At 56.1% G+C, this 13194-nt stretch overlaps 2 protein-coding genes across 2 annotated transcripts; one reads left to right on the forward strand and one right to left on the reverse strand.

Annotated features, from left to right (window-relative positions):
• Positions 1-59: 59 nt before the first annotated feature.
• PENARI_c005G00299 (tetrafunctional fatty acid synthase subunit FAS1) lies at positions 60-6323 on the reverse strand (the record flags this gene model as incomplete). Its single annotated transcript, XM_022629531.1, has 1 exon — positions 60-6323. The coding sequence occupies one exon, from the start codon at positions 6321-6323 to the stop codon at positions 60-62; it is 6264 nt and encodes a 2087-aa protein (XP_022490339.1).
• A 970-nt stretch (positions 6324-7293) lies between these two features.
• On the forward strand, positions 7294-12973 carry PENARI_c005G05391 (trifunctional fatty acid synthase subunit FAS2; the record flags this gene model as incomplete). Its single annotated transcript, XM_022629747.1, has 3 exons — positions 7294-7810; positions 7860-12793; positions 12863-12973. The coding sequence occupies 3 exons, from the start codon at positions 7294-7296 to the stop codon at positions 12971-12973; spliced, it is 5562 nt and encodes a 1853-aa protein (XP_022490550.1).
• Between the last annotated feature and the right edge of the window lie 221 nt (positions 12974-13194).

Here is a 13194-nt window from a genome sequence, read left to right on the forward strand (position 1 = left end):
AAACAGGTCTCTATCAAAAGCACAACATTATAACAACTCGGGGAATCAAATTCACAAGATTAAGCGGCACGAGCAGCGTTCTCGGTGCCCTCCTCGTACTTCTCCCAGTTGGCTAGAATGGAAGCAATGCGAGGGGAGTTGGTGAGACGGTAGACGTCCTCGAAATACTCCTTGGTGATCTCGAAGGGACGGGCTGTGACGTTGGGGATGTACTTGCCGACCAGCTTGCTGGGGTCGATGGTGGTCTTGTTAATCTTCTTCAGCAAGAAGGAACGGAAGGGCTTGACACCGGAGCGCAGGAAGGTACTGTGGAAGGGCACGTCGATACCCTTGAGAGGGATGGTGGCGAAGCCGCGCTCCAGGTTGATGGGGCGGGGCTTGGCTTCGGTTTGCTTGACGCACTCCTGGATGATGCCCACGAGGTGCTCCTTGACATCTTCCAGGGACATGCTCTGCATGAGAGCGGGGATGTCAATGTTCTGCGCCTTGAGGAAGTTGAGCAGGTTGGTCAGGCAGTCGAGGGCGCGGAGGTCACCAGCGGCAACGTATTGCATGTTGGCAACGTTGTAGTTGACGATCTCCAGGAGCCAACCGGTGGTCTCTGCGATGTTCTCAACAACGTACTGCAGAGCCTGCTCATTGAAGGTCTTCGAGATACGGCTGGGGTTGACAGCGCACATGGAGTAGTTGGAGCGACCCTGCTCGTCACGCTCGACGGCAACTTGCATAGTCAAACCACGATAGAACACGACAGACACCAAGCTCTCAATGGGCATGACATCGGCCAAAGCAGCCAGGGCAGAGTATTCACCGAGCGAGTGACCGGCGAAGCTGCTGTCACGCTGAACCAAGCCCTTGGAGCGCATGTCCTCGAAGCTGGCCTTCTCCATCAGGGTCAGGGCAGGCTGAGTGAACTGGGTGGCAGAGAGAAGACCAGTGGGAGAGCGGTAGGTGTATGAGGCAGTGTTCTCATCAACCTCCTTGAAGATCTTCTCTGACTTGATGGAGCCATCGGCGTTCACAGACTCGAAGGTCATTGCCATGTAGTTCTGGCGGATGGCCTTACCACGGGGACCACCGAAGTAGACGGTGAGTTCCTTGGGGTTGTTCTTGACAATGTCGATGATGGAAAGACCGTAGTTCTCCATGAAGTGGCGATCAGCACGGTCCCAGACCTCCTGGGCAACAGGGCTGCTGGCGTAGAGCTCCATACCCATGCCCTGCTCCTGAGAACCTTGACCGGTGAAGACGTAAGAGGTAACGGGCTGCTCAACCTCGGCCTCACCCTGGAGAACCTTGTCTTCCGTCTCCTTGTTGAGGGCCTCGACCTTGATGATCTTACGACCAGCAATCATACCGACGTGCTGGAGCTTGACAGTGATCATATCGTTGGGCAGAACCATGCCGACCAGGGAAACCTGGAAGCCACGAACACGGCCGATGTTGTTCTCAGCGGCCCAGGTCTCAACAAGGCTGCGAACAGCGGCACTGCTGTACATGCCGTGAGTGATGGTTCCGGGCAGGTTGGCGTAGCTGGAGAAGACACGCGAAACGTGAATAGGGTTGTAGTCGCCAGAGACGCGAGCGTAGGTCTCGTTGGATGCGGGAGCACGCAGTTCCAGAGCAGTCTTGCCACTGAGGGGGATGGGGTTCTCGAAGTACACGGGCTGCTCAATGGAAGTACCGTTACGCTGGAGGTAGTCGATGACCGGATTACCGTGGGAGTCACCGGCCTCGTACTCAACGGAAGCGACCTGGATGACCTCCTTGGTGGGAAGCTCGAGGAGAGCCTGACCGATAGTCTGGACGTTGCTGAACACAGTGTGGTTCTTGAAGCGGATCAAACTCTGCAGACGGAAGGTCAGGGTTGCACCGAGGAGTTCGGTCTCGGAGTCGTCCACGCGGAACCACTCCTTGGATCGCAGGATGGCAACATCCCGGCTAGTGGCCAAGTGAACCTGCATGGGGACCTCATCCTTCCGCTGGAAGGTGTTCTCAAAGTCGGTGTAAGCACCGCGGTAGAGGAACTGGCTAGTGACGTGCATGATGGGCTTGCCCTCGCGGGTGATAGTACCGCAAACCTCAACCATCTTACCAGACTCCTGGTTAATGACGGCGTTGATCTGAGCAGTGGTATCCAAGACATCGCCAACCTTGAGGGGCTGGGCACCGGGAACCATCTTGAAACCGTTGGACAAGTGAACCAGCTTCAGGAGGTCACCATCAATGGTGCGGGGGAAGATGGGCTTAGTGATAGCCTTCCAACCGGCCACGATGGCAAAGTCCATGGGCGCGAAGACCTCTTTACCGGGACGGTCAACGAAAGCCTCGCCGGTGTTGCCAACGGCGTGGACAAAGTCGGCAACAGCCTGGGAGGTGATGACTTCACGGCCACCGCTGAAAGTGGCGGTGGTAGGGGTGTCGAAGGGCACATCCTTGTTGCCGAACCAGATGCGGTAGTAGAACTCCTTGATGCGGTCGTTGCGGTCACCCATGACTTCGCGGATGGGAGCGTACCCAGTCTCGGGGTGGTAGGTGAACAGGAAGGACAAGGTGGTGACACCATTCTCAGCGGTGCGGCCCTCGAAGAGGGTCAGGCTGATCTGACCGTTCTCGTTCATCTTGGCCTCCACGGTCTTGACAAGCTTGCCAGACTGGTAGGGCTCACGGACGCTGATAACCGTCTTGGCAGGGTCATTGGGGTTGACAATCTCAACAAACATGCCCCCAGTGGGTGCAACAATGCGCTTCATAGGGTTGGTCTGGAAACGGTGGCCCTGAACGAAGACATCGGCCAGGAACAGAGCGTGTCTCCAGGAGTAGACATTACCAGCCAAAAGGCTGAGCCAGCGGTCAGAGTCAGGCAGGACTGCGGAGGGAGAGGAAGACAGGCGGAAGCTAATCTTGTTGGACTCCTCGGAGACGGTGAGACCGTCAAGTTCGGACTCAGTGTCGGTGTTTAGGAGCTGTCCACCGAAGTACTCGATGGTGGGGATCTTGGACTTCTCGCTACCGTAGACATCACGCAAAAGGCCGGCGATGTGTCCCTGGTGAATACCATCAAGGATGTCCTTGACGGGCTCATCGATGATGTTGGAGAAGCGGGCGGCCATGGGACCCTGAAGGATACAAGTACGGCCGACATCCTGGTCAACAACGGCCTCAAGGTCCTCACTCTGCCACAGAGAATCCTTCTTGAAGAAGAACTCGAAGTTCTCATCCAGGACGGGAACGAAAGGAACGGGCTTCTGGCCACGTCGCTGGCAGAGCAGCAGGAAGTGCTGCACATCCTGGGCGTTGATCAACTGGCTAGCAGCCTCGGGGTAGGCAGCCAGGATGTTCTTAACGGCAGGGTAGGGAGTGTCGAGGTCAGAGTAACTCTGCAACAGAGAAGCCTGGCCCTCGGCAGTGGTGAAACGCTCCTCAACACGGCGAATGAAGTCACCGGTCAACTTCTTCAGGGAAGGATCAATCCAGCGGGACTCGTGCTTGACGTACATGAGATCCACCATACGGTGAACAACCTCGGTGTAGGTCATGTCTTCGAGATCCACGGTCTCACCAGCGGTGTTGCGACCGAACCACACCTTATGGAAGTCATCATTGAGCTTCTTGATGATGTAGTTGCGCTGCTTCTTCAACTCAGGGACCCGCTTGGCCTTGTCAAGCTTGAAGATCTTCTGATCCATCTCCTGCCAGAACAGCACACCGCGGGTGGCCAGCTTGTGGATGGGCTCACCCATCTCGGAGAGGACAGTGATCACACCGCCAGTGGCACCCTTGTATGTCTTCTCCCACTCGGCATCGTCGACACCAGGAGCATCGGCAATAGCCTTCTTGGCATTGTGAGAAGTGTGGGCCTCCTTGGCGATCATCATACGTGAACCGAAGAGACAGCCATCGAAGGGCATGGGAGGGTAGCCGTACTTGTGGGACCATTCACCAGAGAGGTAAGGGTAGGTGTCCTCGGAGCCACCGAAGCCACTGCCAGCAACAAGGATAATGTTATCCTGTTTGCGAATGCGGCCGTACATCTGAAGCACGGGCTGGTGGAAGTCCTCGAACGAGTGGTGACCACCACCACGACCACCGGTCCATTGAAGGATGATGGGGAACTTGGGGTTGGCCTTGGCGACGTTGATGACTTGCTGAATGGCGTCGACGGAACCGGGCTTGAAGGCGATGTGCTTGATACCGAGAGTCTCAATGTACTCATTGGCGACCTCAATGGAGGGCACACCGGCACCGATGGTCAGACCCTCAATGGGCACGCCCTCGGCACGCAAGCGACCGATGAGAGGGATCTGCCAGGCCATGGCACGGGGGTTGACGTAAATCAAGTTGATAGTGATACCACGTCCAGGAGGAATGGCCTTCTCGATCTTGGTGATGGCCTCGGTCATGGTCTTAGCGTTGTAATAACCACCACCAGCCAGCTCAATGTGGTAGCCAGCGTTCATAGTGGCGGCCACAAAGTCCCAGGGGACGGTAGTGGGGGTCATACCAGCAACCATCACAGGAGGAATACCCAGCAGGCGACTCATCTTGGTGTCGACGTAGGTTTGACCGGTAGAGGTCTGCACCAGACGGGGGCCGTGCTCCTTAACCCAATCGGTGGCATACTTGACGGAGTGCTCATCACGGTCGAACAGTTCCGGCTTGTAGCCAACCTCGGCGTTGGTGCCATCCATCTCGCCGGCAAGAATGACGCGAACACCAGTGCCGTCCTTGTTACGGTTGGTGAGAACACCCAGACCGGAGATACCACCAGGACCGAAGTCAAGGATGTGGGTAGCACCGGGGAAGACGGTAGCCTGCTCCCAGTTGACTGGATCGTGTGTGATCATGCGAATCAGCGAGGGAACCACGCTCTTGTCACCCAGAGTGCGCAGATCCTCGCCGGTCTTGGTGTCGAAGACGGGGATCACCAGAGACTTGGCGGGGATGGTAACATCCTCGAGATCCTCGAGAATGCGGTCATAAGCAGACGTGAGATACTGGCTGTGGAAAGGAGCAGTGATGGGGAGGAAACGGTTGACGAAGCGAACCTTGCGCTGGGTGAAGGGCACACGGTTCTGGTCGAGGCCAGTAGCGGCCTTGACCTTGCGCAGACGGAGGTTCAGACCGTAGAGCGAGATTGGGGGACCAGTCACCACAAAGTTGCGGGCACTGTTGACCAGAGAGATGGAGATGTGACGGTCCTCGGGCAAATGTTGGTTGGTGGCATCAATGTGCTCCTGAACGGCGGCGCGAGAGAGGTCACGGATGGACAGCATAGGAGTAGGAGTACCCTCGCCGTTCTCAATCGAGTCCTGGAGAACGGAGGGAGCGATGGAAGTGCGGGGATAAGCCTGCTGGCTGCGAAGACCAATCCAGAACAGCATTGTCAAAGCGTTCTTAGCGGCTTTGGCGAAGGACTCCCAGCTGGTGGCAGTCGCAATAGCTGCGGCAGTCACCACACCCTGGGAGTGACCGGTCGTTCCGAGAATACGCTCCAAGATATCACCGGGCTGGCGACCCAAGACTTTGCAGGTCACTGTGTAGTGGGCCAACTGAACCAACCCAATCAAAGGCAAACTCACCGGGGCGGACACCAGATAATCGATATCGGGCTGAGCGTCCCGATCCTGCAGCCAGCGCATGATATCCAGACCCTTGGGGTACAGCTTGCTCGCCTCGGGCTCATGAGAGAGCGATTGAAGCAGCTCGGCGGAAGAAGTAATAAGGTCCTCCAAGAAGGAGGGGTAGGTGTTGTAAATGCTGCGCAATTCATCAAAGTATTCCTCGATGTTGCCCTGTCCACCGAAGACAGAGTAGATCCCGGCAGTCTCATCCGAGGCCGCACGGAACAAAGCTGAGTCGTAGGGCTTGGTGGGCCGGCCCGCCGCAGCTCGCCCAGCATAGTAGGCCTCCACAACCTGGTTCTTCTTGGCCACGATGCCGGGAAGGGCAGCAGCCACGGCGTGCACATCATTACCGCGCATGAAGGCACGTTCAAATTCGTTCATCACGAGCTTCAGCACATCCAAGTAGTTGCCTGACGCATCATCCTCGCCCTCGTCGAGCTCGTGTGCCACATGGCCAATGTAGCGAGCCACGAGCTCGGTCACTGATGATGGCTCGTCATCTTGAGCCAATTCATCTGTAGGTTCCGGTAGCGAAGCGGTGAAGCTATCTTTCAACTGCGAGGCATGGAAGTGAAGCGAGGTAGGAACGAGGAAGGAGAACTCGAGAGAGCCATGCGAGAGGATTAAAGGGCGGAGAGATTGAGAGGATCGAGGAGTGTTGATTCCGGTTTGGGGACCGGTGGATGTGCCGTACATGATGTTCTCTGTGTTTCTGTGTTCGGGGGGGAAAGAAAGAGAAAGAAGAGAAGGGAGGACCGCGGAGAAGAAGAGGCCTGGAGGAAGGAACGATCAGTCTCAAACCGGCAACGACGGGGGGGTTGGAAACCACGCAAAGGGGAAGGCACGACTCACAGGTCCAATTGATCTCTAGACGAGATAAAGGGGGTATTAATCAAAGAATATAATTATCAAGGCCAAACACAACAACTATACATATAACACGAAAGCATCAATTGACCTGGGGAGGGGAGGAAGAAAAAAAGATCCGCTGTTGAACTGCAGGTAGCTGAATCGGGTTTAGCGCCGTCACAGACCCGCCCCAATGGGTTGCGACTTGGACCCGTTGAGGATGACAATTCAGTGTTCGATGCTATTCTATGAGTATGTTTAAGCTGTAGCCAGTACAATGTAGTCTGATATAATCATCCTGAATATAGTATACAGTCTACTCTGTAGCATAGAGTATACGCGTTGGGTGATCCGAGCAATGCCCGCCGTTAGTCCTAGATCCGGCCGAAGCTCTGGAACCCCAACGCCCTCACCAATTTATGTCCCTCCCCATTCCCCCGATTTTCGCTGTTGAACGTCTAGTAGAGAACTAGAATTAGAACTATCACTCCTCCCCTTCTATCTGGGAATCTATCATCTCAAATAATTTCGGGGTGAGTGCATTGTCCCTATAAAAAAAACCGTGGGAAAATTACAGGTATTACATACCAACCAAGCTCTCCGACTTCCCACCTCTTTTTTTCTTGCCGTTCAGGAACTCAACTGACACCTGGACAGGTACTTGGTCTCTAATTTCTTCCCCTTCTCCATCCACCCCCTTACATTTATTACGCTTTTATTTTCGGGCATACTCTGCGACTCTCCTTCGTCGCGCCCGCAATTCGCCAGGACTTCACGTCCTTTTTGTTTTTAATCAATTGATACCCAGACTTCCAACATGCGTCCGGAAGTGGAACAAGAGCTTGCTCACACCTTGCTGGTGGAGCTGCTGGCCTACCAATTCGCCTCCCCCGTCAGATGGATCGAGACACAGGATGTGATCCTCGCTGAGCAGCGCACCGAGCGCATTGTTGAAATCGGTCCCGCAGATACCCTTGGAGGAATGGCACGGCGGACACTAGCCTCCAAGTACGAGGCCTACGATGCCGCTACTTCAGTGCAACGTCAGATTCTTTGCTACAATAAGGATGCGAAGGAGATCTACTACGATGTCGATCCCGTGGAGGATGAGCCCGAGCCCGCCGCAGAGCCTGCTTCTTCAGGTGCCCCTGCAGCGGCACCCGCTGCCGCTCCTGCGGCTGCAGCCCCCGCGGCTCCCAGTGCTGGCCCCGCTGCCGCCGTGGAGGACGTCCCCGTCACAGCCGTCGATATTCTACGGACATTGGTTGCTCAGAAGTTGAAGAAGGGCCTCGCAGATGTTCCCTTGACAAAAGCTATTAAGGATCTTGTTGGAGGTAAGCATACCGTTTTTACAGGATACCTTCAGTCACTAACTGTCAATAGGCAAGTCCACATTACAGAATGAAATCCTGGGTGACCTGGGTAAGGAATTCGGTTCCACGCCAGAGAAGCCCGAAGATGTTCCCCTCGATGAGCTCGGTGCCTCGATGCAAGCCACATTTAACGGCCAATTGGGCAAGCAGTCCTCTTCTCTCATTGCCCGCATGGTCTCCTCCAAGATGCCTGGTGGCTTTAACATCACTGCGGTTCGCAAGTACCTGGAGACTCGCTGGGGCTTGGGCTCTGGCCGCCAAGACGGTGTGCTCTTACTCGCTCTCACTATGGAGCCCGCTGCCCGTCTGGGCTCCGAGGGTGATGCCAAGGCTTACCTTGATGATGTGACCAACAAGTATGCTGCCAGCGCCGGAGTCAACCTCTCGGCTCCTGTCGCCGGTGGTGACAGCGGTGGTGGCGGCGGTGGTATGATGATGGACCCTGCTGCCATTGATGCTCTTACCAAGGATCAGAAGGCTCTGTTCAAGCAACAGCTTGAGATCATTGCCCGCTACCTCAAGATGGACCTCCGTGGTGGCGAAAAGGCCTACATTACCTCCCAGGAGACCCAAAAGACTCTTCAGGCCCAGCTGGACTTGTGGCAGGCAGAGCACGGTGACTTCTACGCCTCCGGCATTGAGCCCTCCTTCAACCCTCTCAAGGCCCGTGTCTATGACTCCTCATGGAATTGGGCTCGTCAGGATGCCTTGAGCATGTACTACGATATTATCTTCGGCCGCCTCGAAGTGGTCGACCGTGAGATTGTCAGCCAGTGTATTCGCATTATGAACCGCTCCAACCCCCTCCTCCTCGAATTCATGCAATACCACATCGACAACTGCCCCGCCGAGCGCGGAGAGACCTACCAGCTCGCCAAGGAACTTGGACAGCAGCTCATTGACAACTGTCATGAGGTCCTGAATGTGGCTCCTGTTTACAAGGATGTCGCTGTTCCTACCGGTCCCCAGACCACCATTGATGCCCGTGGGAACATTGGCTACAAGGAAACTCCTCGTGCCAGCGCTCGCAAGCTCGAGCACTACGTCAAGCACATGGCTGAGGGTGGCCCCATCTCCGAGTACAGCAACCGCACCAAGGTTCAGCACGACCTGAAGAACGTCTACAAGATGATCCGCAAGCAGCACCGCCTGTCTAAGTCTTCGCAGATCCAGTTCGACACTTTGTACAAGGATGTCCTGCACGCTCTCGGCATGAACGAGGGTCAGATCATCCCCCAGGAGAATGGTTCTGCCAAGAAGGGCCGCAACGGTCTTAAGCGCACTGTCACTCGCCCCGGCAAGGTCGAGACCATTCCCTTCCTTCACCTGAAGAAGAAGACCGAGCACGGCTGGGACTACAACAAGAAGCTCACTGGTACCTACCTCAATGTGCTTGAGTCTGCTGCCCGTGACGGTCTCACCTTCCAGGGTAAGAACGTCCTCATGACCGGTGCTGGTGCCGGTTCTATTGGTGCCGAGGTCCTGCAGGGTCTCATCAGCGGTGGTGCCAAGGTTATTGTCACCACCAGCCGCTTCTCCCGTGAGGTCACTGAGTACTACCAGGCCATGTACGCCCGCTACGGTGCTCGTGGCTCCCAGCTCGTGGTTGTTCCCTTCAACCAGGGTAGCAAGCAGGATGTTGAGGCTCTGGTCGACTACATCTACGACACTAAGAAGGGTCTCGGCTGGGACTTGGACTTTGTTGTTCCCTTCGCCGCTATCCCCGAGAACGGACGTGAGATCGACTCTATCGATTCCAAGTCCGAGCTGGCTCACCGTATCATGTTGACCAATCTGCTCCGCCTTCTCGGTTCCATCAAGACCCAGAAGCAGGCAAATGGCTTCGAGACTCGTCCCGCCCAGGTCATCCTGCCCCTGTCGCCCAACCACGGTACCTTCGGTAACGACGGTCTGTACTCCGAGTCCAAGCTCGCCCTGGAGACTCTCTTCAACCGTTGGTACTCCGAGAGCTGGAGCCACTATCTCACTATTTGCGGTGCCGTCATTGGCTGGACCCGTGGTACTGGTCTCATGAGCGGTAACAACATGGTTGCTGAGGGTGTTGAGAAGCTTGGTGTCCGCACCTTCTCTCAGCAGGAGATGGCCTTCAACCTTCTCGGTCTGATGTCTCCCGCCATTGTCAACCTCTGCCAGCTCGACCCTGTCTTTGCCGACCTCAACGGTGGTCTGCAGTTCATTCCTGACCTCAAGGGATTGATGACCAAGCTCCGTACCGACATCATGGAGACCAGCGATGTTCGCCAGGCTGTCATTAAGGAGACCGCCATCGAGAACAAGGTCGTCAACGGCGAGGACAGTGGACTTCTGTACAAGAAGGTTGTTGCAGAGCCCCGTGCCAACATCAAGTTCGAGTTCCCTAACCTGCCTGACTGGGAAGAGGAGGTCAAGCCCCTCAACGACTCTCTCAAGGGTATGGTCAACCTGGACAAGGTTGTCGTTGTCACTGGTTTCTCTGAAGTCGGTCCCTGGGGTAACTCCCGTACCCGTTGGGAGATGGAGTCTAAGGGCAAGTTCTCCCTGGAGGGCTGCGTTGAGATGGCTTGGATTATGGGTCTGATCAAGCACCACAATGGTCCCCTCAAGGGCAAGGCCTACTCCGGCTGGGTTGACGCCAAGACTGGTGACCCGGTCGATGACAAGGATGTCAAGCCCAAGTACGAGAAGCACATTCTCGAGCACACTGGTATCCGTCTCATCGAGCCCGAGCTGTTCAAGGGTTACGACCCCAAGCAGAAGCAGCTCCTCCAGGAGATCGTCATCCAGGAGGACCTCGAGCCTTTCGAGTCCTCCAAGGAGACCGCCGAGGAGTTCAAACGTGAGCACGGAGACAATGTCGAGATCTTCGAGATCCCCGAGTCTGGCGAGTACACCGTCCGCCTCCGCAAGGGCGCCACCATGCTCATCCCCAAGGCTCTCCAGTTCGACCGTCTCGTCGCTGGTCAGGTGCCTACTGGCTGGGATGCCAGTCGCTACGGTATCCCCGACGACATTATCGAGCAGGTTGACCCCGTCACTCTGTTCGTCCTGGTCTGCACTGCTGAGGCTATGCTCTCCGCCGGTATCACCGACCCCTACGAGTTCTACAAGTACGTCCACCTTTCCGAGGTCGGTAACTGCATTGGTTCCGGTATTGGCGGTACCCACGCTCTCCGCGGTATGTACAAGGATCGCTACCTGGACAAGCCCTTGCAGAAGGATATTCTGCAGGAGTCTTTCATCAACACCATGAGTGCTTGGGTGAATATGTTGCTTCTCTCCTCCACTGGCCCCATCAAGACCCCCGTCGGTGCTTGCGCCACGGCTGTCGAGTCCGTTGATATCGGTTACGAGACCATTGTCGAGGGCAAGGCTCGTGTCTGCTTCGTCGGTGGTTTCGATGACTTCCAGGAGGAGGGCTCCTACGAGTTCGCCAACATGAAGGCCACCAGCAACGCCGAGGATGAATTCGCTCACGGCCGCACACCCCAAGAGATGTCGCGTCCCACTACCACCACCCGTGCTGGATTCATGGAGTCCCAAGGTTGCGGTATGCAGCTCATCATGACTGCCCAGCTCGCTCTTGACATGGGTGTCCCCATTCACGGTATCATTGCCCTGACCACCACCGCCACTGACAAGATCGGACGTTCCGTGCCAGCTCCTGGTCAGGGTGTCCTCACCACTGCCCGTGAGAACCCCGGCAAGTTCCCCTCGCCTCTGCTCGACCTCAAGTACCGCCGTCGCCAGCTGGATCTCCGCAAGAAGCAGATCAACGAGTGGCAGGAGTCCGAGCTCCTCTACCTCCAGGAGGAGGTCGAGGCCATGAAGGCCCAGAGCGACGAGACGTTCAACGAGTCCGAATACTTGCAGGAGCGTGCTCAGCACATTGAGCGCGAGGCCATCCGCCAGGAGAAGGATGCTCAGTTCAGCCTGGGCAACAACTTCTGGAAGCAGGATTCGCGCATTGCTCCTCTCCGTGGTGCCCTTGCTACCTGGGGTCTGACCGTCGATGACATTGACGTCGCCTCCTTCCACGGCACCTCCACTGTTGCCAACGACAAGAACGAGTCCGATGTCATCTGCCAGCAGCTGAAGCACCTTGGCCGTTCCAAGGGTAACGCCGTCATGGGTATCTTCCAGAAGTACCTCACCGGTCACCCCAAGGGTGCCGCTGGAGCCTGGATGTTCAACGGCTGTCTCCAAGTCCTGGAGAGCGGTCTCGTCCCCGGCAACCGCAACGCCGACAACGTCGACAAGGTCATGGAGAAGTTCGATTACATCGTCTACCCCAGCCGCAGCATCCAAACCGACGGTGTCAAGGCTTTCTCCGTCACCTCCTTCGGTTTCGGTCAAAAGGGTGCTCAGGTCATTGGTATCCACCCCAAGTACCTGTACGCCACTCTCGAGAAGGCTCAGTACCAGGCCTACAAGACCAAGGTCGAAGCCCGCCAGAAGAAGGCCTACCGCTACTTCCACAACGGCCTGATCAACAATAGCATCTTCGTCGCCAAGAACAAGGCCCCTTACGAAGACGACCTCCAGAGCAAGATCTTCCTGAACCCAGACTACCGCGTCTCAGTTGACAAGAAGACTTCCGAGCTCAAGTACTCCGCCACCGCCCCGGTGGCCAAGGAGTCCGAGGCCACCCGCCAAACCGTCGAGTCCCTCGCCAAGGCCAACGCCTCGGAGAACTCCAAAATTGGCGTCGACGTCGAGCACATCGACTCCGTCAACATCGACAACGAGACCTTCGTCGAGCGCAACTTCACCGCTAGCGAACAGGCGTACTGCCGCAAGGCCGCCTCCCCGCAGTCCTCCTTCGCCGGTCGCTGGAGCGCCAAGGAAGCAGTCTTCAAGTCCCTCGGCGTGAGCAGCAAGGGAGCCGGCGCTGCCTTGAAGGAAATCGAGATCGGAGTCGACGCCAACGGCGCCCCGACCGTTAACGTAAGTTCAGACACACACACTTTCTCTCACTATATCAATCCAGACAGAAAGCTAACATAACCCCCATAGCTCACTGGTGCCGCCGCTGCCGCCGCTAAGCAAGCCGGCGTCAAGCAGGTCAGCGTTAGCATCAGCCACAGCGATTCTCAGGCTGTTGCCGTTGCCGTCTCGCAGTTCTAGATCTAGATTAAGGCTAGGATGAGAGAGGGGGCCTGTTTTTTGGTGTTGTTTCGCATATAGATCCTTGAGATCGGGCATTCTGTTATTTTCTTGTTTTTTTTTTTGTGCCCTGCTGATTCTCTTGGGTTGAGACGTAATGATTGTGATTTATGTTTTTTAGATTTCCGGACCGGTTTTCGTCTCCTGGTTCGTTGTGTTTATAATGGGAGTAATGAATGGCA

This window comes from Penicillium arizonense (genome assembly GCF_001773325.1).
Source record: "Penicillium arizonense strain CBS 141311 chromosome Unknown PENARI_contig005, whole genome shotgun sequence".
NCBI lineage: Eukaryota > Fungi > Ascomycota > Eurotiomycetes > Eurotiales > Aspergillaceae > Penicillium > Penicillium arizonense.